This window comes from Ranitomeya imitator, chromosome 7 (genome assembly GCF_032444005.1).
Source record: "Ranitomeya imitator isolate aRanImi1 chromosome 7, aRanImi1.pri, whole genome shotgun sequence".
NCBI classification, from domain to species: Eukaryota; Metazoa; Chordata; class Amphibia; order Anura; family Dendrobatidae; genus Ranitomeya; species Ranitomeya imitator.
In genome coordinates this window covers 39,909,368-39,931,950 of record NC_091288.1, presented here as the reverse complement: position 1 = coordinate 39,931,950, position 22,583 = coordinate 39,909,368, and the positions used below count along the sequence as shown (strand labels likewise).

Below are 22,583 nucleotides of genomic sequence, written 5' to 3'. Positions count from 1 at the left end.
ACAGACAGCCTAGTAAGTGACACATGCTGAAATCAATGTCTCAGCCCGTACTTCATGCTGCCCTCACATTACTTAGCAAAAACCTGCTGACAAATTCATTTTAAGACTTTATGCTACCCCTCTCCCTTTGCCCGCTTCACGAGGGACGTGGTTGGGGTTGTATACAGAGCCATGCAAAGTTTTATGGCGAGAACAGAAAACTGTTTACAGACAAGGAAGAAAGCAAATGAAGAGGAAATGAGTGCAGTTCTAAACAGTGAAGACAGCAGCTCCCTGGGCACACAGACCATCCAGCCTATATTACTGGGAGAGACACTCCCACAAGAGAAAAATATGAAACTGCATATCAGGGGGTCTGAGAATGGATAAAGGAATGAAGATTACATGCTGAAGTGTAGTTTTTTTTAACTAAACATTTAGTTAAAAATACATTAGCTAAAAATGTTCTAAACCATTAAAAAAAAAAATATATATATATACTGTATATACAGTATATATATGTTGAAGGTGTTTATAACCTTTTCAAAAACACATTACAACATTTATATTGATTATTTTAAAATAATAGCTACAGTAAGTATTTACTTACTTGTTCTTCATGCCATCCAACGCTTTTGTCAGCTTGCTGGACACTTTCTCCAGGCCTTTGGAATAGTTCAGCTCTAAGTCAGCTCTGCAATTATTCCATTGAGTTATTTCAAGGATAAAAAAAAAGAAAGGTATCATAAAAACGTATTTAAAAATAAATCAATAAACCTAATACACTGTATATAACATCTGTTTTCATGATACAAATCCAATCAAATGCAGATTTAATAGTTCATGGGGTTAAAGGGGCTGTCCGGCCAGAAGAATTCTATTTCCCAGAGGTGTAACTTGTAAAGAGTGCTCAGGATAAATCTAACCCAGTCATGTAATTTTTCCTTCCTCCCGGTCTTGTATTTCTTATCCCTCCAGTGTATGAATTGTCTGTATTTTTCCCATCACACCCACATTGACTTTTTGCTTTGTTCTTTTTTATATAATGTTTATTTTAATGTAAGGCTCCACCTTGGGGTAACATTGGCTGAATAGTCATCAAGAATAAAATCTTCTGTTCATATTTTGCTATTTTATACTGTATGTGTTTCGGTACTTTTTAGTTTTTGCTCACATGGTTATCAGAGACTATGTTCTTAGACCCCAAAAGAGTTTTTGTCACTTTTGTAGACCATATGATGGGATATTTTTGCTGTCCAAATATTAAACATCACAATGGAACCCATTATCAGTCAATGTGATTTGTAGGGTCTCAGTGGGATCAGAGATATGATGGATCCTGCTATATATTGAAACCATCAGCAAGCAGGTTTTTATGGAATCAGTGGGTGCACATTGTCTCTTCAGTATAGAAACTGCAGTTAAGCCAAATAGAGATTTAGGATCCTCATCGGGGAGTTTTACGTTGTTTTTTCTCCTTCGGAGAAATGCTTTTCCTCCACTGTAATGATTTACAGTAAGACATTCCTCTGGGTGTCTATAGCCATTCATCACTGAATTTATATCCAACTGCTCTATATAAGCACCAGCCGCAGCCCCATATCAGTATTACTGAGGAGCTGCAGACAGATGAAATAAAGAGTATGGGCAAAAGCTCTATACGGGCTGCAAATAAATAAAAAGCAGAGATGGATCAATCATTTTCATTTCAGAGTTGAACAAACTCCTTCATCAGTAAAAAAAAACGCATTGCCTTGAATATCCCAAATTCAAGTTCATCTGTCTACTCAATACTGTGGATGAATCATACTGAGTGGGGGGCTGTGAGGGAATCATATTGTGGTGCATCTTACTGTCTGGAGAGCTGTGGGTCTATCATACTGTGTGTGGGGAGCTGAGGAGGCATGGGAATTATATTATGTGGGTGGCTGTGGGTAAATCATACTGCAGTTGGGGGTTATGGAATAATCATTCTGTGCAAGAAGAAATATGTAAATGTGCTGTGAGATCATCGTACTGTGGAAATCATACTGTGTGGGGGCTGTGGGGCATCATACTGTGTGGGTGAATATACTCTGGGGACATAAATTCATAGAATGTTAGAGTTGGAAGAAACTCCAGGGTCATCGTGTCCAACCCCCTGCTCAATGCAGGACTTACTAAACCATCTCAGACAGATGTCTGTCCTACCTCTGTTTGAAGACTTCCATTGAAGGAGAACTCACCACCTCTCATGGTAGCCTGTTCCACTCATTGATTTCCCTCACTGTCAAAAAGTTTTTTTCTAATATCTAATGTGTATCTTTTCGCTTTCAGTTTCATTCCATTGATTCTTGTGTTTCCATGTGCAAATGAGAATAAGGATGATTCCTCTGCAATGTGACATCCCTTCAGATATTTGTACACAGCTATAAAGTCTCCTCTTAGCCTTCTTTTTTGCAAGCTAAACATTCCCAGATACGTTACTCGTAGGACATACTTTGCAGTCCGCTCACCATCCTGGTAGCTGTTCTATAAACTTGCTCCAGTGTTTCAATGTCTTTTTTAAATAGTGTTGCCCAGAACTGGACACAGTATTCCAGATGCGGCCTGACCAAGGAGGAGTAGAGGGGGATAATTACTTCACGTGATCTAGACTATATGCTGCTCTTAATACAACCTAGAACTGTGTTTGCCTTTTTGCTGCTGCGTCACACTGTTGACTCATGTGCAGTCTGTGATGTATTAGTATATCCAAGTATTTTTCACTTGCTGTTACTTAGTTCTATTGTACCCTTTCTGTAGATGTAATTTTTGTATTTCTTTCCCAGATGTAAAATCCTGCATTTCTCCCTGTTAAATACCATTCTATTAGTCACTGCCCATTGTACAAGCTTATCTAGATCCCGCTGAATACTTTCTGTGTTCTCTAGTGTTAGTTATACCTCCTAGCTTTGCATCGTCTGCAAATTTGATTTTTTTACCTCTAGTTTCCTTATCTAGATCATTTATAAAAATGTTGAACACTGGGGCCAGGACAGAACCTTGTGATGCCCTACTTGAAACACTCTTCCCCTTGGATGTGCAACCATTTATCACCACTCTTTGAGCACGATCACTGAGCAAGTTATGAATCCACCTAACCGTAATCTAGTCATTCATTTTTTCAATAAGAAGAGTGTGGGAAACTTTATCAAATGCTTTGCTGAGGTCTAGATATAATATATCTACCACATTTCCCTGATCCACTCAGTCAGTGATTCCATCAAGGAAGGAAATTATACTAATCTGGCAAGACTCGTTTGCTACAAACCCTTGCTGGCTTGTATTTTTATCCAAGTACTTACATACATGCTGTTTGTGTGGGGGGGATTCATAATGTGCGTGGGGTGTTATGATAAGGTAATTCAGTACCACAATGGACATAGAGGTCAGAGCACACACAGTGACCTGACAATAACCCAAAAACATTGAGACGTGGGAACTCTGCTGACCGCAATCCCTAATCCTCTCCAACCACACTAGAGGCAGCCGTGGATTGCGCCTAACGCTCCCTATGCAACTCGGCACAGCCTGAGAAACTAGCTAGCCTGAAGATAGAAAATAAGCCTACCTTGCCTCAGAGAAATACCCCAAAGGAAAAGGCAGCCCCCACATATAATGACTGTGAGTTAAGATGAAAAGACAAACGTAGAGATGAAATAGATTTAGCAAAGTGAGGCCCGACTTTCTGAACAGAGCGAGGATAGGAAAGGTAACTTTGCGGTCAACACAAAACCCTACAAAAACCAAAAAAAAGGGGGCAAAAAGACCCTCCGTACCGAACTAACGGCACGGAGGTACACCCTCTGCGTCCCAGAGCTTCCAGCAAGCAGGAAAAAACAAATAGACAAGCTGGACAGAAAAAAACAGCAAACAAAATAGCAAAGCGGAACTTAGCTATGCAGAGCAGCAGGCCACAGGAACGATCCAGGAGGAAACAGGTCCAATACTAGAACATTGACTGGAGGCCAGGATCAAAGCACTAGGTGGAGTTAAATAGAGCAGCACCTAACGACTTCACCACATTACCTGAGGAAGGAAACTCAGAAGCCGCAGTACCACTTTCCTCCACCAACGGAAGCTCACAGAGAGAATCAGCCGAAGTACCACTTGTGACCACAGGAGGGAGCTCTGCCACAGAATTCACAACAGTACGCCCCCCTTGAGGAGGGGTCACCAAACCCTCACCAGAGCCCCCAGGACGACCAGGATGAGCCATATGAAAGGCACGAACAAGATCGGGAGCATGGACATCAGAGGCAAAGACCCAGGAATTATCTTCCTGAGCATAACCCTTCCACTTAACCAGATACTGGAGTTTCCGTCTTGAAACACGAGAATCCAAAATCTTCTCCACAATATATTCCAACTCCCCCTCCACCAAAACCGGGGCAGGAGGATCAACAGATGGAACCATAGGTGCCACGTATCTCCGCAACAATGACCTATGGAATACGTCATGTATGGAAAAAGAATCTGGAAGGGTCAGACGAAAAGACACAGGATTAAGAACATCAGAAATCCTATACGGACCAATGAAACGAGGTTTAAACTTAGGAGAGGAAACCTTCATAGGAATATGACGAGAAGATAACCAAACCAAATCCCCAACACGAAGTCGGGGACCCACACAGCGTCTGCGATTAGCGAAACGTTGAGCCTTCTCCTGGGACAAGGTCAAATTGTCCACTACATGAGTCCAAATCTGCTGCAACCTGTCCACCACAGTATCCACACCAGGACAGTCCGAAGACTCAACCTGCCCTGAAGAGAAACGAGGATGGAACCCAGAGTTGCAGAAAAACGGCGAAACCAAGGTAGCCGAGCTGGCCCGATTATTAAGGGCGAACTCAGCCAAAGGCAAAAAGGACACCCAGTCATCCTGATCAGCAGAAACAAAGCATCTCAGATATGTTTCCAAGGTCTGATTGGTTCGTTCGGTCTGGCCATTAGTCTGAGGATGGAAAGCCGAGGGAAAAGACAAGTCAATGCCCATCCTACCACAAAAGGCTCGCCAAAACCTCGAAACAAACTGGGAACCTCTGTCAGAAACGATATTCTCTGGAATGCCATGTAAACGAACCAAATGCTGGAAGAACAATGGCACCAAATCAGAGGAGGAAGGTAATTTAGACAAGGGTAGCAAATGGACCATCTTAGAGAAGCGATCACAGACCACCCAAATGACTGACATCTTTTGAAAGACGGGAAGATCTGAAATAAAATCCATAGAGATATGTGTCCAAGGCCTCTTCGGGACCGGCAAGGGCAAAAGCAACCCACTGGCACGAGAACAGCAGGGCTTAGCCCGAGCACAAATCCCACAGGACTGCACAAAAGAACGCACATCCCGCGACAGAGATGGCCACCAAAAGGATCTAGCCACTAACTCTCTGGTACCAAAGATTCCAGGATGACCAGCCAACACCGAACAATGAACCTCAGAGATAACTTTATTCGTCCACCTATCAGGGACAAACAGTTTCTCCGCTGGACAACGATCAGGTTTATTAGCCTGAAATTTTTGCATCACCCGCCGCAAATCAGGGGAGATGGCAGACACAATTACTCCCTCTTTGAGGATACCCGCCGGCTCAGATAAACCCGGAGAGTCGGGCACAAAACTCCTAGACAGAGCATCCGCCTTCACATTTTTAGAGCCCGGAAGGTACGAAATCACAAAGTCAAAACGGGCAAAAAACAGCGACCAACGAGCCTGTCTAGGATTCAACCGCTTGGCAGACTCGAGATAAGTCAAGTTCTTATGATCAGTCAAGACCACCACGCGATGCTTAGCTCCTTCAAGCCAATGACGCCACTCCTCGAATGCCCACTTCATGGCCAGCAACTCTCGATTGCCCACATCATAATTTCGCTCAGCAGGCGAAAACTTCCTGGAAAAGAAGGCGCATGGTTTCATCACCGAGCAATCAGAACTTCTCTGCGACAAAACAGCCCCTGCTCCAATCTCAGAAGCATCAACCTCGACCTGGAATGGAAGCGAAACATCTGGTTGACACAACACAGGGGCAGAAGAAAAACGACACTTCAACTCTTGAAAAGCTTCCACAGCAGCAGAAGACCAATTGACCACATCAGCACCCTTCTTGGTCAAATCGGTCAATGGTTTAGCAATACTAGAAAAATTGCAGATGAAGCGACGATAAAAATTAGCAAAGCCCATGAACTTTTTGCAGACTTTTCAGAGATGTCGGCTGAGTCCAATCATGGATGGCTTGGACCTTAACAGGGTCCATCTCAATAGTAGAAGGGGAAAAGATGAACCCCAAAAATGAAACCTTCTGAACACCAAAGAGACACTTTGATCCCTTCACAAACAAAGAATTAGCACGCAGGACTTGAAACACCGTTCTGACCTGCTTCACATGAGACTCCCAATCATCCGAGAAGATCAAAATGTCATCCAAGTACACAATCAGGATTTTATCCAGGTACTCTCGGAAGATGTCATGCATAAAGGACTGAAACACTGATGGAGCATTGGCAAGTCTGAATGGCATTACTAGATACTCAAAATGGCCCTCGGGCGTCTTAAATGCAGTTTTCCATTCATCGTCTCGCTTAATACGCACAAGATTATACGCACCACGAAGATCTATCTTGGTGAACCAACTAGCCCCCTTAATCCGAGCAAACAAATCAGATAACAACGGCAAGGGGTACTGAGATTTAACCGTGATCTTATTTAGAAGGCGGTAATCTATACAAGGTCTCAGCGAACCATCCTTCTTGGCTACAAAAAAGAACCCTGCTCCTAATGGCGATGATGACGGGCGAATATGCCCCTTCTCCAAGGACTCCTTCACATAACTCCGCATAGCGGCGTGCTCAGGCACAGATAAATTAAACAGTCGACCTTTTGGGAATTTACTACCAGGAATCAAATTGATAGCACAATCACAATCCCTATGCGGAGGTAGGGTATCGGACTTGGGCTCATCAAATACATCCCGGTAATCAGACAAGAACTCTGGAACCTCAGAAGGGGTGGATGACGAAATAGTCAGAAATGGGACATCACCATGTACCCCCTGACAACCCCAGCTGGACACAGACATGGATTTCCAATCTAATACTGGATTATGGGCTTGTAGCCATGGCAACCCCAACACGACCACATCATGCAGATTATGCAACACCAGAAAGCGAATAACCTCCTGATGTGCAGGAGCCATGCACATGGTCAGCTGGGTCCAGTACTGAGGCTTATTCTTGGCCAAAGGCGTAGCATCAATTCCTCTCAATGGAATAGGACACTGAAAGGGCTCCAAGAAAAACCCACAACGCCTAGCATACTCCAAGTCCATCAAATTCAGGGCAGCGCCTGAATCCACAAATGCCATGACAGAATACGATGACAAAGAGCAGATCAAGGTAACGGACAGAAGAAATTTTGACTGTACCGTACCAATGGTGGCAGACCTAGCGAACCGCTTAGTGTGCTTAGGACAATCAGAGATAGCATGAGTGGAATCACCACAGTAGAAACGCAGCCCATTCAGACGTCTGTGTTCTTGCCGTTCAACTCTGGTCAAAGTCCTATCGCACTGCATAGGCTCAGGTTTAAGCTCAGGTAATACCGCCAAATGGTGCACAGATTTACGCTCACGCAAGCGTCGACCGATCTGAATGGCCAAAGACATAGACTCATTCAGACCACCAGGCATAGGAAATCCAACCATGACATCCTTAAGGGCTTCAGAGAGACCCTTTCTGAAAATAGCTGCGAGCGCACCTTCATTCCATTGAGTGAGTACGGACCACTTTCTAAATTTCTGACAATATACCTCTATCTCATCCTGACCCTGACACAGAGCCAGCAAATTTTTCTCTGCCTGATCCACTGAATTAGGTTCATCGTACAGCAATCCGAGAGCCAGGAAAAACGCATCGATATTACTTAATGCAGGATCTCCTGACACAAGAGAAAATGCCCAGTCCTGAGGGTCGCCACGTAAAAAAGAAATAATGATCCTAACTTGTTGAACTGGGTCACCAGAGGAGCGAGGTTTCAAAGCCAGAAATAGTTTACAATTATTTTTGAAACTCAGAAATTTAGATCTATCTCCAAAAAACAAATCAGGAATAGGAATTCTCGGTTCTAACATAGAATTCTGAACCACAAAATCTTGAATATTTTGTACTCTTGCCGTGAGCTGATCCACACATGAAGACAGACCTTTAATGTCCATCGCTACACCTGTGTCCTGAACCACCCAAATGTCTAGGGGAAAAAAAATGCAAAACACAGTGCAGAGAAAAAAAAATGGTCTCAGAACTTCTTTTTTCCCTCTATTGAGAATCATTAGTACTTTCGGCCTCCAGTACTGTTATGATAAGGTAATTCAGTACCACAATGGACATAGAGGTCAGAGCACACACAGTGACCTGACAATAACCCAAAAACATTGAACGAGCTCTGAGACGTGGGAACTCTGCTGACCGCAATCCCTAATCCTCTCCAACCACACTAGAGGCAGCCGTGGATTGCGCCTAACGCTCCCTATGCAACTCGGCACAGCCTGAGAAACTAGCTAGCCTGAAGATAGAAAATAAGCCTACCTTGCCTCAGAGAAATACCCCAAAGGAAAAGGCAGCCCCCACATATAATGACTGTGAGTTAAGATGAAAAGACAAACGTAGAGATGAAATAGATTTAGCAAAGTGAGGCCCGACTTTCTGAACAGAGCGAGGATAGGAAAGGTAACTTTGCGGTCAACACAAAACCCTACAAAAACCATGCAAAGGGGGCAAAAAGACCCTCCGTACTGAACTAACGGCACGGAGGTACACCCTCTGCGTCCCAGAGCTTCCAGCAAGCAGGAAAAAACAAATAGACAAGCTGGACAGAAAAAAACAGCAAACAAAATAGCAAAGCGGAACTTAGCTATGCAGAGCAGCAGGCCACAGGAACGATCCAGGAGGAAACAGGTCCAATACTAGAACATTGACTGGAGGCCAGGATCAAAGCACTAGGTGGAGTTAAATAGAGCAGCACCTAACGACTTCACCACATTACCTGAGGAAGGAAACTCAGAAGCCGCAGTACCACTTTCCTCCACCAACGGAAGCTCACAGAGAGAATCAGCCGAAGTACCACTTGTGACCACAGGAGGGAGCTCTGCCACAGAATTCACAACAGTGGGGGATTCTACTGTTGGGGAATCATATTGTGTGGGGTGGGCACTGTAGATACCATTAAAGGGATATCATACTGCATTGTATCATGTTTGGGTTTCACCAAGACCAATATTTCTATGTGGACCCATAGAAAGGACTGGGCACAATTAGGGAAGAGATGTTGTTGCCTCTTTCCATTATTTTAAAGTTGGGAGGTAGGCATTGATTCCAATGAAATATGAATAATTCTTGTACTTCAATTTCCTGTGGATTTGAACAATTTCTTAAAAAGAGTGTAACTCATTGATTGGGGGTTCAAACCTGAGATCATCCAACATCAGTTTCCTTTCATGGAGACCCTCCAACAAAAAGTGTTGGGCAAGAGAACATCTTTCCTCATGCAATGCACGCATGCCATTTTCTTCTACTCAAAAAAATATACATTCAGTGAAAATACAGCAGCCCAAAACATTCGACTTCTAACTAGAATATGGACATGGTACTGATTTTTTGTCTGGTCCCATAGTTTCTGCCACAGAAAAGTGACAGAAGTGTCTTAAAGATCCTAGTCATGCTGCACTCTGTTCAGAACATAAATGGTTGGGGCAGATAATGCATAGTTGATCATAATCTAGTATATATGACCAGCTCTATAATGTGTCACGTACTGTGTGTAAATATGCAGGCTGATTAAAAACATCAGAGGCGTGGAGGGCAATATATTAGTGTCATTTTTCTGGAACCTGGTGTAAATTTTCTAAATCCAGCATTGTTTTCCCGTTCCCCGAGTCTCTCCTTTCCTTAAATGTGACCCTCCCTTCGCTGTAAGTAAATATAGTCTTTCTTAGTCAGCTGGGTGTGGTGATCCACACTTTTCTGTTTACATCTTTTTGCGGGGGCCATGCCCACTTGGCTAACAAGACTAGATTTACATGCAAAGAAAAGAGGGAAAGATATCAGGAACAAGAAGAAAACAAATCTCAGATTTAGGAGAAGAGCTGCATCTCTATAAGGCTAAAAAAATATGTATCTATGGCAAGAGAAAGGTCCACTTCAAGGAGCAAAGTGACATTTTATTTATCCCTTTTAAAATTGGTCCTATAATTGCAAAACTGTTCCTGTGGGCCTGAGTGAGGTCCAACGTCTCTTTGCTGCATTTAGCCATTAAATTATCTGTTTCCTTTTTTTAGTGCTATTCGGATAGTGTAAAATAGTGCACATTTTTTGTTAACCACCCCATTTACGATTCTGTTCCCAGAGTCAGAAAACTTCAAAAACAGGAATGTGTTTGTTTAACTCATCACCATTTCAGCATTTGTAACGGCAAATTTATTTTCCCTGGATTGTGAGATGGCGGTGAGTGAAACACATTCCCCATTTAGAAGTTTTCTGGATTTTGCAGCACAACAGAGGTTTTACTCATTTGCAAGATGGAACAAACACTTTAAATAAGGCTGCTCAAAAACGTGATGGGTTGATAAGGACTGATTCTAAACAGCAAGAGCACAAGAAGTTGATTCAGAGATCCTCCAAAAAATAGAAAAAACAGCAAAACGAGGCAGAGCTTCTTACCTGCCTAGGCCTCTAAACAAATGCACTATCAGGACGCAGTGGACCCATGTGGTTAAGATGGAGACTACACAGGTGCAGCATAACCGATGAGGCAGCCACTCTCAACCTACCAAACTAATGGAGGGGGTGGCTGCTTGGCACAATGCTGCACATAAAAGACTTGTATGTGGCGCTGTTCACACAATGGAGATGCACAGCATCCAGGCAAGCCTAGTAGTGAAACCCTTCTATTAGATCAGGCGGGCCCGCCCAGCGCTATCCAAATGCACCCCATGTGAACAGACACCACAGTTTACAAGACAAAAATGGGCCCAACTGCACCCCGAAAAAAAGTGCAAAAAACACAAAAAAATATAAAAAATTTTTTGTGAGGTATTAGTTTATACTTTGGCCAAAATACGCAAGCTCGTAACCCGCGTCAAGGGTCCCCACGCTTACGAGTCACATGGGTCCAATGCATCCTGATAGTGCATTTGTTTAGAGGCCTAGGCAGGTAAGAAGCTCTGCCTCGTTTTGCTGTTTTTTCTAATTGTTGGAGGTTCTCTGAATCCTCTTCTTGTGCTCTTGCTGTTTAGAATTAGGACTCGTAAGCGTGTGGACCCTTGACGTGGGTTACAAGCTTGCGTATTTTGGCCAAAGTATAAACTAATACCTCACAAAATTTTTTTTATATTTTTTTGTGTTTTTTGCACTTTTTTTCGGGGTGCAGTTGGGCCCATTTTTGTCTTGTAAACTGTGGTGTCTGTTCACATGGGGTGCATTTGGATAGCGCTGGGCGGGCCCGCCTGATCTAATAGAAGGGTGTCACTACTAGGCTTGCCTGGATGCTGTGCATCTCCATTGTGTGAACAGCGCCACATACAAGTCTTTTATGTGCAGCAATGTGCCAAGCAGCCACCCCCTCCATTAGTTTGGTAGGTTGAGAGTGGCTGCCTCATCGGTTATGCTGCACCTGTGTAGTCTCCATCTTAACCACATGGGTCCACTGCATCCTGATAGTGCATTTGTTTAGAGGCCTAGGCAGGTAAGAAGCTCTGCCTCGTTGATAAGGACTGCAAGTCCATTTCTTCTCTTTGACAGCTTTTATGGGCCAATGTTTTCGCCAAAAAATCTGCACTTTCTGCTTTGCATCCAGAACATTGCCTACACAATGGCTTTTTTTAAGGGTGTGTTCACACTGTCTTTTTTTGCTGAAGATTTTGTGGCAAATCCAATCGAAAATCCACATTAGAAACAACTTCAAATACTCTTTAATGTTTATTTTGAAGCAGTTCCTCTTCAAAATCCTTATATAAAATGTGGTCGAGGTTAATCATAGCCTGTGCATCTATTTTTTGCCTAGCTTCGTGAGTGTTGTACCTTATTTTTTGTTTGCACCCTATTTGCTAATCTATTTGCACCTTTGTTCAAGTCTATTATAGAAGTCTGTTTTTTATATCTTTATTTATTTTCTGCTTTATGGGCAGAGTTTTTAAAAAGTTGCAAATTTTGATACCAAAAGACAAAAAGAAAAGAGACTTGAATAAAACACAAATGATGAATCGGGGGCCAGCATCTTGAGGAGAGTGAACATACCCTAAAGAGCAGGTCTAAAGGCCACTTCACATTAAGCGACGCTGCAGCGATACAGACAACGATCCGGATCGCTGCAGCGTCGCTGTTTGGTCGCTGGAGAGCTGTCACACAGACCGCTCTCCAGCGACCAACGATGCCGGTAACCAGAGTAAACATCGGGTAACTAAGCGCAGGGCTGCGCTTAGTAACCCGATGTTTACCCTGGTTACTATCCTAAAAGTAAAAAAAAACAAACACTACATACTTACCTACCGCTGTCTGTCTGTCTCCGGCGCTGTGCTCTGCACTCCTCCTGTACTGGCTGTGAGCACAGCGGCCGGAAAGCAGAGCAGTGACGTCACCGCTCTGCTTTCCGGCTGACCGACGCTCACAGCCAGTACAGGAGGAGTGCAGAGCACAGCGCCGGGGACAGACAGCGGTAGGTAAGTATGTACTGTTTGTTTTTTTTTACTTTTAGGATGGTAACCAGGGTAAACATCGGGTTACTAAGCGCGGCCCTACGCTTAGTTACCCGATGTTTACCCTGGTTACCAGTGAAGACATCGCTGGATCAGTGCCACACACGCCGATCCAGCGATGTCTTCAGGGAGTCCAGCGACGAAATAAAGTTCTGGACTTTATTCAGCGACCAACGATCTCCCAGCAGGGGCCTGATCGTTGGTCGCTGTCACACATAACGATTTCATTAACGATATCGTTGCTACGTCACAAAAAGCAACAATATCGTTAACAATATCGTTATGTGTGACGGTACCTTTACTATCAACCACATAACAACTGACATACCGCACATACACCACATGATAAAGTCTTCATTCTAACCTCTGTTGTAGAACAGACAAAACGGTTTTGCAGAAATGTTCTCCATTTTTAGAAACGTTCTTGAGGTCCTGATAGACTTTATCGTACTGAAAAAAATAGATTTATTATATTGGACATCATTTTGTATTGATACATTTTAGCATATATTTATGTATATACTATGTATAACAAACCTTCTCAGATGACATACTGTATGTTACCATATATTCAGGTCAAAGATGCAAAATAGCGTATTTATTGCCTCAGCTTTCATCAAATAATCACAAGAGAACAGCAAAATATCTGCATATAATGTTTTTTCCCATCTTTTTTCAAACTTCTTTGTGCTGATTAATGACTACAGATCCACAGATCAAATCAAACTTGAGCTGAACTTTTATGTGATAATAAATCAGCTTAGAAAAGCTCAGAAAAAGACAGACAACAGAGTCACAACTTCTCTGTTAGGTTCCCATCACAAATCCTGATATTTCCGGTACTGGAAAAAACAGTACTGGTGAGGTCCGTGGTCTGTGTGCAATCCGTGTGTCAGTGTGGCACCATCCATGTGGCATATGTCTGTGTGTCCGTGTGTACCATCCGTGTGCTGTTCATGTGCACCATCAGTGTGACAAGTACTGGCATAGAATAACCAATACAAATGACAGATGTTTAGGTATTAGATGTGCAAAGGATAGATAGATAGATAGATAGATAGATAGATAGATAGATAGATAGATAGATAGATAGATGGATGGATGGATGGATGGATGGATGGATGGATGGATGGATGGATAGATAGAAAGAAATATGTCAGTGAGATATGTACAGCTCCTGCAAAAATTAAGAGACCACTGCAAAATGTTCAGTTTGTCTGATTTTTCTCTTTATAGGTTTATTTTTGAGTAAAATGTAAATTGTTCTTTTATTCTATAACTTACTGACCACATGTCTCCAAAGTTCCAAGCAATAAATGTTTTATTTATTTTCTGAAAACGAGAAATGGTCAAAATAACAAACAATGCATTGCTTGCAGACCTCAAATAATGTAAAAAAAACCCCAACAAGTTCATTATCATTTAGAAAAAACAATACTAATGTTTTAACTCAGGAAGAGTTCAGAAATCAATATTTTGTGGAATAACCATGATTTTTAATCACAGCTTTCATGCGTCTTGTCATGCTTTCCACCAGTCTTTCACACTGCTTTTGGGTGACCTTATGCCACTCCTAGTACAAAAATGGCTTGTTTGATGGCTTGAGACTATCCATAATCCTCTTGATTACATTTCAGAGGTTTTCATTGGGGTTCAGGTCTGGAGATTGGGCTGCCCATGACAGGCATTTGATGTGGTGGTCCTTCATCCAGACCTGTATTGACCTAGCTGTGTGGCATGGCGCATTGTCCTGCTGGAAAAAACAGTCCTCAGAGTTGGGGAACATTGCCTGAGCAGAAGGAATCAACTGTTTTTCCAGGATATTGGATGCGGCTTGATTCATATGTCCTTTGCAAAGATTAACCTGCCCAATTCCAGCCATGCTGAAGCATCCCCAGATCATCACCGATCCTCCACCAAATTTCACAGTGGGTGCAAGACACTGTGGCTTGTACGTCTCTCCAGTTCTCCGTCTAACCATTGGACGACCAGGTGTTGGGCAAAGCTGAAAATTAGACTCATCAGAGAAGATTACCTTACTCCAGTCCTCTATGGTCCAATCCTTATGGTCTTTGGCAAACGTCAACCTGGCTCTCCTTTGCTTCTCATTGATAAAAGGCTTTTTTCTAGCTTCACATGACTTGAGTCCTGCCTCTAGGATCCTGTTACGAACTGTTCTTGCCGTGCACTTCACCCCTGCTGCCATTTGCCATTCCTTTTGTAGGTCACTTGATGTCATCCTGCGGTTGCTGAGGGACATTCGAATAAGATGACGGTCATCCCGGTCAGTAGAGAGTTATTTTCAGCCTCTGCCGGTCTGTAGCTTTGTTGGCCCCAATGTCTGCTGCTTGACCTTGTTGTAATGGACTGCCGTCTTTGAAAGTTTAAGGATGTAGGCAAGATGACGCTCACTCTGTCCCTCTGCTAGTAAAGCCAGAATTGAGCCCTTCTTTTCCTCACTCAAGACTTTTCTTTTCAACTCCTTTGGCATGGTTAAAAGTTATTTTTTCATTCCTATTACTTTTGGGATATTGCTAGCACTTGTTTTGCCATCCAGCTTGACCTATTGTAAGAGGATTGTGAACACTACAGCAATTTTTTTTTATACTTTCCTTCATTTAATAAGATTTGGTTCAGGTGATCACCTAATCAGAAGCACATTAAGTAGAATGAGGTGTACTCTGGGTGGAATTCAACTGACACTGGAATGGAATGGCTGTCAGACAAGTAGAGAAGCTGATTTTTATAAAACTGTGCAGTGGTCTCTTAATTTTTGCCAGAGCTGTATAAGCAGTGCTTTGCGTGTGTACTTTTCTGTAGTTGTATTTATCTGGAAAAAGTTATAAAGCCATTTCTCAAGATTTGGGACTGCAGTGAACCACAGGGAGAGTTATTATCCACAAATGGAGAAAACATGGAACTGTGGTGAACCTTCCCAGGAGCAGCTGGCAGACTAAAATTATCCCAAAAGCACAGTGACCACTGCTCCAAGAGGCCACAAAAGACCCCACAACATCTAAAGACCTCCTGGCTTCACTTATCTCAGTTAAGGTCAGTGTTCATGACTACACCATAAGAAAAAGGCTCTGGAAAAATGGGCTGCATGGCACAGTTCCAAGATGAAAACCACTCCTAAGCAAAAAGTACATAAAGGCTCGTCTCAGTTTTACCATAAAACATCTTAATAATCCCCAAGACTTTTGGGAGAATATTCTGTGAACTGATGACAAAAGTTTAACTTTTAGAAGGTGAATGTCCCATTACATATGGTATAGAAGTAACACAGCATTTCAGAAAAGGAACATCATACCAACAGTAAAATATGGTGGTGGTAGTGTGATGGTCTGTGGCTGTATTGCTGCCTCAGGACATGGAAGACTTGTTGTAGTAAATGGAACCATGAATTCTGCTGTCTACCAAGAAATCCTGAAGGAGAACGTCCAGCCATCTGTTTGGACTTCAAGCTGAAGCGCACTTGGGTTATGCAGCAGGACAATAATCCAAAACACACCAGCAAGTTCACCTCTGAATTGCTTAAGGAAGAACAAAATTAAGACTTTGGAGAGGCCTAGTCAAAGTCCTGACCTTAATCCAATTGAGATACTGTGGCATGACCTTTAAAAGGCGGTTCATGTTCGGAAACCCTCCAATGTGGCTGAATTACAACAATTCTTCAAAGATGAGTGGGCTAAAATTTCTCCAGAGCGTTGTAAAAGATTCATTGACAGTTATTACAAATGCTTGATTGCAGTTGTTGCTGCTAAGGGTGGCCCAACCAGTTAATAGGTTTAGAGGGCAATCACTTTTTCACACAGGGCCCCATAGGTTTGGATTTTTTCCCTTAATAATAAAGACCTTCATTTATAAACTGCATTTTGTGATTACTTATGTTATCTTTGTCTAATATTTACATTTGTTTGGTGATCTGAAACATTTAAGTGTGACAAACATGAAAAGAAGAAGAAATCAGGCAGGGGCACACTTTTTCACACAACTGTATATTCAGCGAAGCAAACAAAATGTAAAAAACAAACACTGCAAGAGTTTAATGAAATCCAAAACCTATTTCTAGCAAAAAATATATTCATTTAAGAAAAAAAAAATAAACGCTTACATATCCATTAACTATAGTTCAAGACTAGGCAATTTTCACCTGTTTGAAATCATGCACATTTCTATTTAATTGTTTCTGTATTTGGAGTTTTTATTCCTTGTGGATATCAGAATTTTTTTTTCTTTTTTTGTAAGACTATGAAGAGCCACTATAAAGCATTTTAATTGTTTACTTACAATTGCTCATTTTGCCTTTCTACCCAGTTAATTCTTCTCCTTTCTCCGCTGTATGTAGAAACAGAAAGTCTCTTTTTCCTTCATTTATCCTCTCCCTCTTCAACTCCTGACCCAGCTCCTTCGCTCCTCCCCTTATCAGGTACTTTTGCAGTGACGTATGAGTCCTGCAGGGAAAATTGACCTCCTGTTTCTACACAGAGCTTAGAAAGATTCATCTAGTCAGTTTTTAATCATGTGATGTCATAGACCTAATGGAATAGAGAAGAATTAATTGGGTAGAAAGGCAAAATGAGCAATTGTAAGTACACAGTACACTGTACTATGTGTGAAGAGGGCTGACTATTGCTCATTTCAATAGCTAAGCCAGTCCTCTTCTTTGTCATGACCAATTTATAGACCTAGGAGGGGGCTGGTTTAACTACTGAAATGTACTATTTAGCCAGGACTTGTCACTCATAGCAAAGGTGATAACGGTCTTTCTCCTGTATCAAACACCAGCCAGAATTAAAGCTGCATGGATTTGTACTGATATATTAAGATTGGGACACTTTTCTTCTATATTCTAGCTCATCCCAAAGGTGTTGGGTTGAGTTGAGATCAGGACTTTTTGCAGCCGGTCAAGTATTTCCACATTATACTCCCCAAACCAGGTGGTTATTGACCTCATGGGCTGGAGCACAGTCATGGGGAATATTAAAGGGCTTTCACTAAACTGTTCCTAGTAGAAAGCTAAAAATTGCCCAAAATGTGCTGTACATGCCAGCTCCAATCGGCCCCATGTGATGTCATTGCCGGTCGATCATGGGTTACTATGACAGCCGGAGGCCTAGTGAAGACCTCCATTGCTTCCATCTTAATACTCCATTGATGGTCAGCCATACGCTGAGCTTAAAAGGAGGCAGCAATCTGTGCTATGTACAGTTGTATTGCTTTACATAGGACGAGCTGGAGGATTGCAGGTTCAACTCCCCTAAAGTTTTTAAGTATATAAAAAATGTATTAAAATTTGTATCACTTCCCTTTCTTCCACATTAACAATAAAGAAATTCATTTTTTTTAAATAAACATATCTGGTATTGCCAAAATCAGAAAAGTCCAAACTATCAAAATGTAAAACTAATTAGTTTTAGCAAAATGTCAGAATTGAAATCAAAGAAAGAAGTCACATCACCGTAAAAAACACAACAAAAAGCAGTCACATCACATTGACCATAAAGTAATATCAATGAAAATAGTGGCTCACATCGCAAAAAAAAAAATAATGCTCTCACCCTATTCTAGTCACAGAAAAGGACCAAATATACAGATCTCAGAAAAACCACAGCAGAAAAATGTGTTTTGTTTTTTTTTAAATCGATTTTTTTTTCCAGCACTTAAATAAAATGAAAAATACATGTTGGTATTGCCATAATCACACTGATCTACAGAATCGTGGTAATGGGAGATTGTTTCTATATAATAAAGTCCAACAAATAGTGGTGGAATTTTAGGCTATATTCACACTTAGCGGTTTTTACCGCGGAACCGCCGCGATTTTGATGCTGCGGGTCCGCAGCAGTTTCCATAGCGTTTACAGTAACATGTAAACCCTATGGAAACCGCAAACCGCTGTGCACATGCTGCGGGAAAAACCGCGCGGGAACGCAGCGGTTTACAACCCGCAGCATGTCACTTCTTTGTGCAGAATCGCTGCGATTCTGCACCCATAGAAATGCATTGAACCGCTTACTTCCCGCATGGGGCTGTGCCCACGTTGCGGGAAGTAAGCGGATAATGTGCGGGTGGTACCCGGGGTGGAGGAGAGGAGACTCTCCTCCTGGCCCCGGGAACCATATTTGGGGTTAAAAAATAAAAAATCTGGTTATACTCACCCTCTGATGTCCGGAGCTCCTGGGCGCTGCACGCAGCCGTCCGGTCAGAGTTGCTGTGCGACCAGGACCTGCGGTGACGTCGCGGTCACATGACCGTGACGTCACGAAGGGTCCTTCTCCCACAGCATCTTTGGAACCGGACCGCCGGGTGCAGCGCCCAGGAGATCCGGACATCAGAGGGTGAGTATAACCAATTTTTATTATTTTTAACATTACTATTGATGCTGCATATTGCTGCATATGCAGCATCAATAGTATAGGCGGAAACCCGCAGCGGAAACCGCGGAACAAACCGCGATAAATCTGCAGGGAGAACCGCAGTTGTTTTGCCCTGCAGATTTATCAAATCCGCTGCGGGAGAACCCGCAGGGACCCGACGCAAGGTGTGCACATAGCCTTATATTTTTGACCATTTCACCTCACTCAGTACATTTTATGGTAAAACGAATTGTGACATTCAATACTACAACTCGTCCTGCAAAAGACAAGACCTCATATGGGTGTGTGGAAAAATTAAAAAAAAAAGTTATAACTCTTGGAAGAAGGCGAAGAAAAAAAACGAAAACGCAAAGACAAAAAAATGAATTATCAGGTCCTGAAGAGGTTAATACCAAAGCAGCGAAAGTGTTTTCGCATTCCTTATGCTGTAATCTACAGAAGGTCTCAAAGTACAAAACAAAGTGGATGGTAAGAGCCCAAACCCCAGTAGGAATAAAGTACACCCTCTATCATCAGGTACGTACTTATGTGACGGTGCCAAGTTGCTTTGTATGAATACAGTTCATGTGACAGCATTTGCAATACGTCATTAAATATTAACTGCCCAAGAATCTCCTGATCTTTAGAACTAAGAAAGAAGGAACCTCAATGTTTCACTGCAGAAAAATAAAGTTACAGCATTACAAGAATCTGTCTGGTAATTCCGCGACAGAAGACGGGCTTGCTAGAAACTCTTCGCTGTTGCAATCGGTTTGTGGTCCGACCCCCAATGATGGGACATGGTTAAATCACACGTCAAAAGCTTTTTTAGGGTAACCGATGTGCTACAGATTGTCGGGATGAATTTTCCAGTTGGACAGTTCACACGCTCAGTATTTGGTCAGTATTTTACATCAGTATTTGTAGCCAAAACCAGCAGTGGGTGATAAATGCAGAAGTGGTGACGTGTTTCTATTATACTTTTCCTCTGATTGTTCCACTCCTGGTTTTGGCTTACAAATACTGATGTCAAATACTGACCAAATACTGAACGTGTGAATGTGGCCTTATGCTAAGGATCTTCACAATATTAATTGTGATGGATGGAATGGGTGGAATCAGCAGGGAAATTTCAGCATTTCCAGCAAAATCTCAGGTTTGGATTATCCACGGGGATTTCTAATCTAAACTGATATCAGCAGCATTTCTGCATCAAAATCCGAGTATAATTTCCATTCTTGTTCGTGCGTTTTTTTTCTGCGTAGTTTTTGCTGAGATAACGCAAGAAAACATTGCGGATTTCAGCGTCGTCATTAAATCAATAAAATCTAATAAAATCTAATAAAATCAGTAAAATCTGCACCCAAAAAAAGTGGAAACTAACATGCTGCAGATGACAAAAATGAAAACAAAGTTCAATTTTTATGCCGATTCTGCACACAAAAATGCAGCATGTGAATGAGATTAAACTGAAACATTCATTCACTTCATCGGCGCTGTAAAACGTTGTGGATTTTATATGCATAAAATCGACGAACTATGCGATGTGCAAATATAGCCTTAGGCTGTGAGCACACGATACGTTTTTGCTAAGTTTTTGATGCTGCGTATTTTCACTAAGTCACAGATGCAGCATCTTACAGTTTCAGCAAAGTGGATGCGTTTTATAGAAATCTCCTGTTCTATGTGATTCTTTTATTTAGTGTAAACTGACCTGCGGGTGTCAAATCCTCAAACTTTCATCTCTCTTGAAAGTAAGCTGAGCATTATGTGCAGATTTTCCCCATAGATTTGCATTAGAAGTGGATGTAAAGAACGCATATGCATTTTTAGTGCCTTTCCTTGGCAGAAATACATCAAAAATGCATGTAATCCACGTATGACTATATCAATAAGGTTTTGTCGGTGCCAAATACCAGAAAGTATCAAAAACAAAGCAGCTTTGTTTAAAACCTGACCTACCAACAAGAGACAAAAACGGCAAATAAAAATGTGATAAAAACTCATGTAAAAAACACACTAAAAACGCAATGAAAAAGCATAAATAACTTAGTTTACTTAATAAGTGTAGAAAATCTAAAGCTCGGCGAGAACAAAGTTACACTATAAGTCGTCATTCAGATGTCTGTTTTTCACGTACATGTTCTATGCATCGTTTTTTACGTATAGAACTCGTACCTATTCTAATCTGAGGACATGTTTATATGAACATGTTTTTTTTTTTTTTTTAAAGGTAGAATGTCGGCAAAAAAATCACAGACGTCAGATTTGATCACCTTCACGGATCAAAATTGTCCGTAGAGGTCTGCGGGTCTGTGAAAATGATGGTCAGTCCAAGGATGGCCTCAGTGTGCCGTCCTAATATATTGCAGAAGTTTTTGCTATTTATTTATTTTTCCATATGTGTAAATCACTGATGAGAAAACCTGACTCTGATGAAAAAAAAGTCTGTTTTTTGGGGGGATACCTTGACAAATCACTGACATTGAATGAGGCTATGACATGGGTGCAGCATATTTTACACACAAACGATAGAAAGATTTGCCGAAAACGGCTCGTTGAACGTTATCCCCAGAATACACTCCCAAAATGATACAAAAAATAATAAATTCAGCTCCGCCACCTCAATACTCCAATGAGACCTCCGCCATTAGCCAGCATTGATGACCCATATTTGTAAAGGTTCTTTTTATACCGAGTAATTGTATGTGAAACAAAGTAATAATTTAATTCCCCTCTTATCCAGCGAGTAAGATAGAATGAGAGCTAATAAGTAAGAGAGGTAAGAGAAAAAAAAAAACGATACAATGAAATAAAAGCCTAAAGAATTGGAAAAAAAATCTGTTTCCAAAGTAAATATTGACACAGTTACGTTGATATTCCGATACTTACGGCAGAACCTGCCAGCGGGTCTCTGGTTTTGAAAAATTGCATATGATCCATAGTCCTGAGAATCTTCGGGTGAGATGAGGAAGGAGCAGCGCATTCTGGGAGTTATGACACAGATGTCAGGTGGACGTTGCCGTCGGATAAATCCAGCGAGAAGGCGCAATAACAATATTTAAAATGAAGTCATTTTACAGCCGGCGGATTACCCTTCACATAGGAATCTTTTATCTCCTGCTATCAGGCAACTGGGTCCAGGTCTAGGCAATGTGTGCTCTGCTGGGAAAGTAAACATTAACTTATTCCAAGTCATTGTGACGAAGCCAGTTCATGTGTGGACTTTAATCTCCCCTGTTTGATAACGTAAACCGCTTGTTCTTGGGATATCACGTAAATAAACTTTTGTACTTTAAGCCGATATGGAAAAATGTTGCAAAGTAAGAATGTAAAATTCTAAAATATTAGCGCTAATTGTTAATTGATAAAAAAAATAAACTAAGTGTAAAGTGAATAAACAAAAAGGAAATCAAGATTTGGTGCGATCGCACTTTGTCTTTAAAACGGAATCTGTCACACGAAATATTGATTTAAT

The 22,583-nt window shown here is 41.7% G+C and overlaps 1 protein-coding gene across 1 annotated transcript in view; it reads right to left on the bottom strand.

Moving 5' to 3' along the window:
• NOSTRIN (nitric oxide synthase trafficking) overlaps nucleotides 1-22,220 on the bottom strand; it is a 68,206-nt gene extending 45,986 nt beyond the window's left edge. Inside the window, exons 1-3 of the mRNA XM_069733081.1 lie at nucleotides 21,998-22,220; nucleotides 13,111-13,196; nucleotides 590-673 (exon numbers count right to left, since the gene is read on the bottom strand). Of these exons, the coding sequence (XP_069589182.1) occupies nucleotides 590-673; nucleotides 13,111-13,196; nucleotides 21,998-22,048 (221 nt within the window). The 5' untranslated portion in view covers nucleotides 22,049-22,220. The remainder of the gene's footprint in view (nucleotides 1-589; nucleotides 674-13,110; nucleotides 13,197-21,997) is intronic.
• Nucleotides 22,221-22,583: the final 363 nt, after the last annotated feature.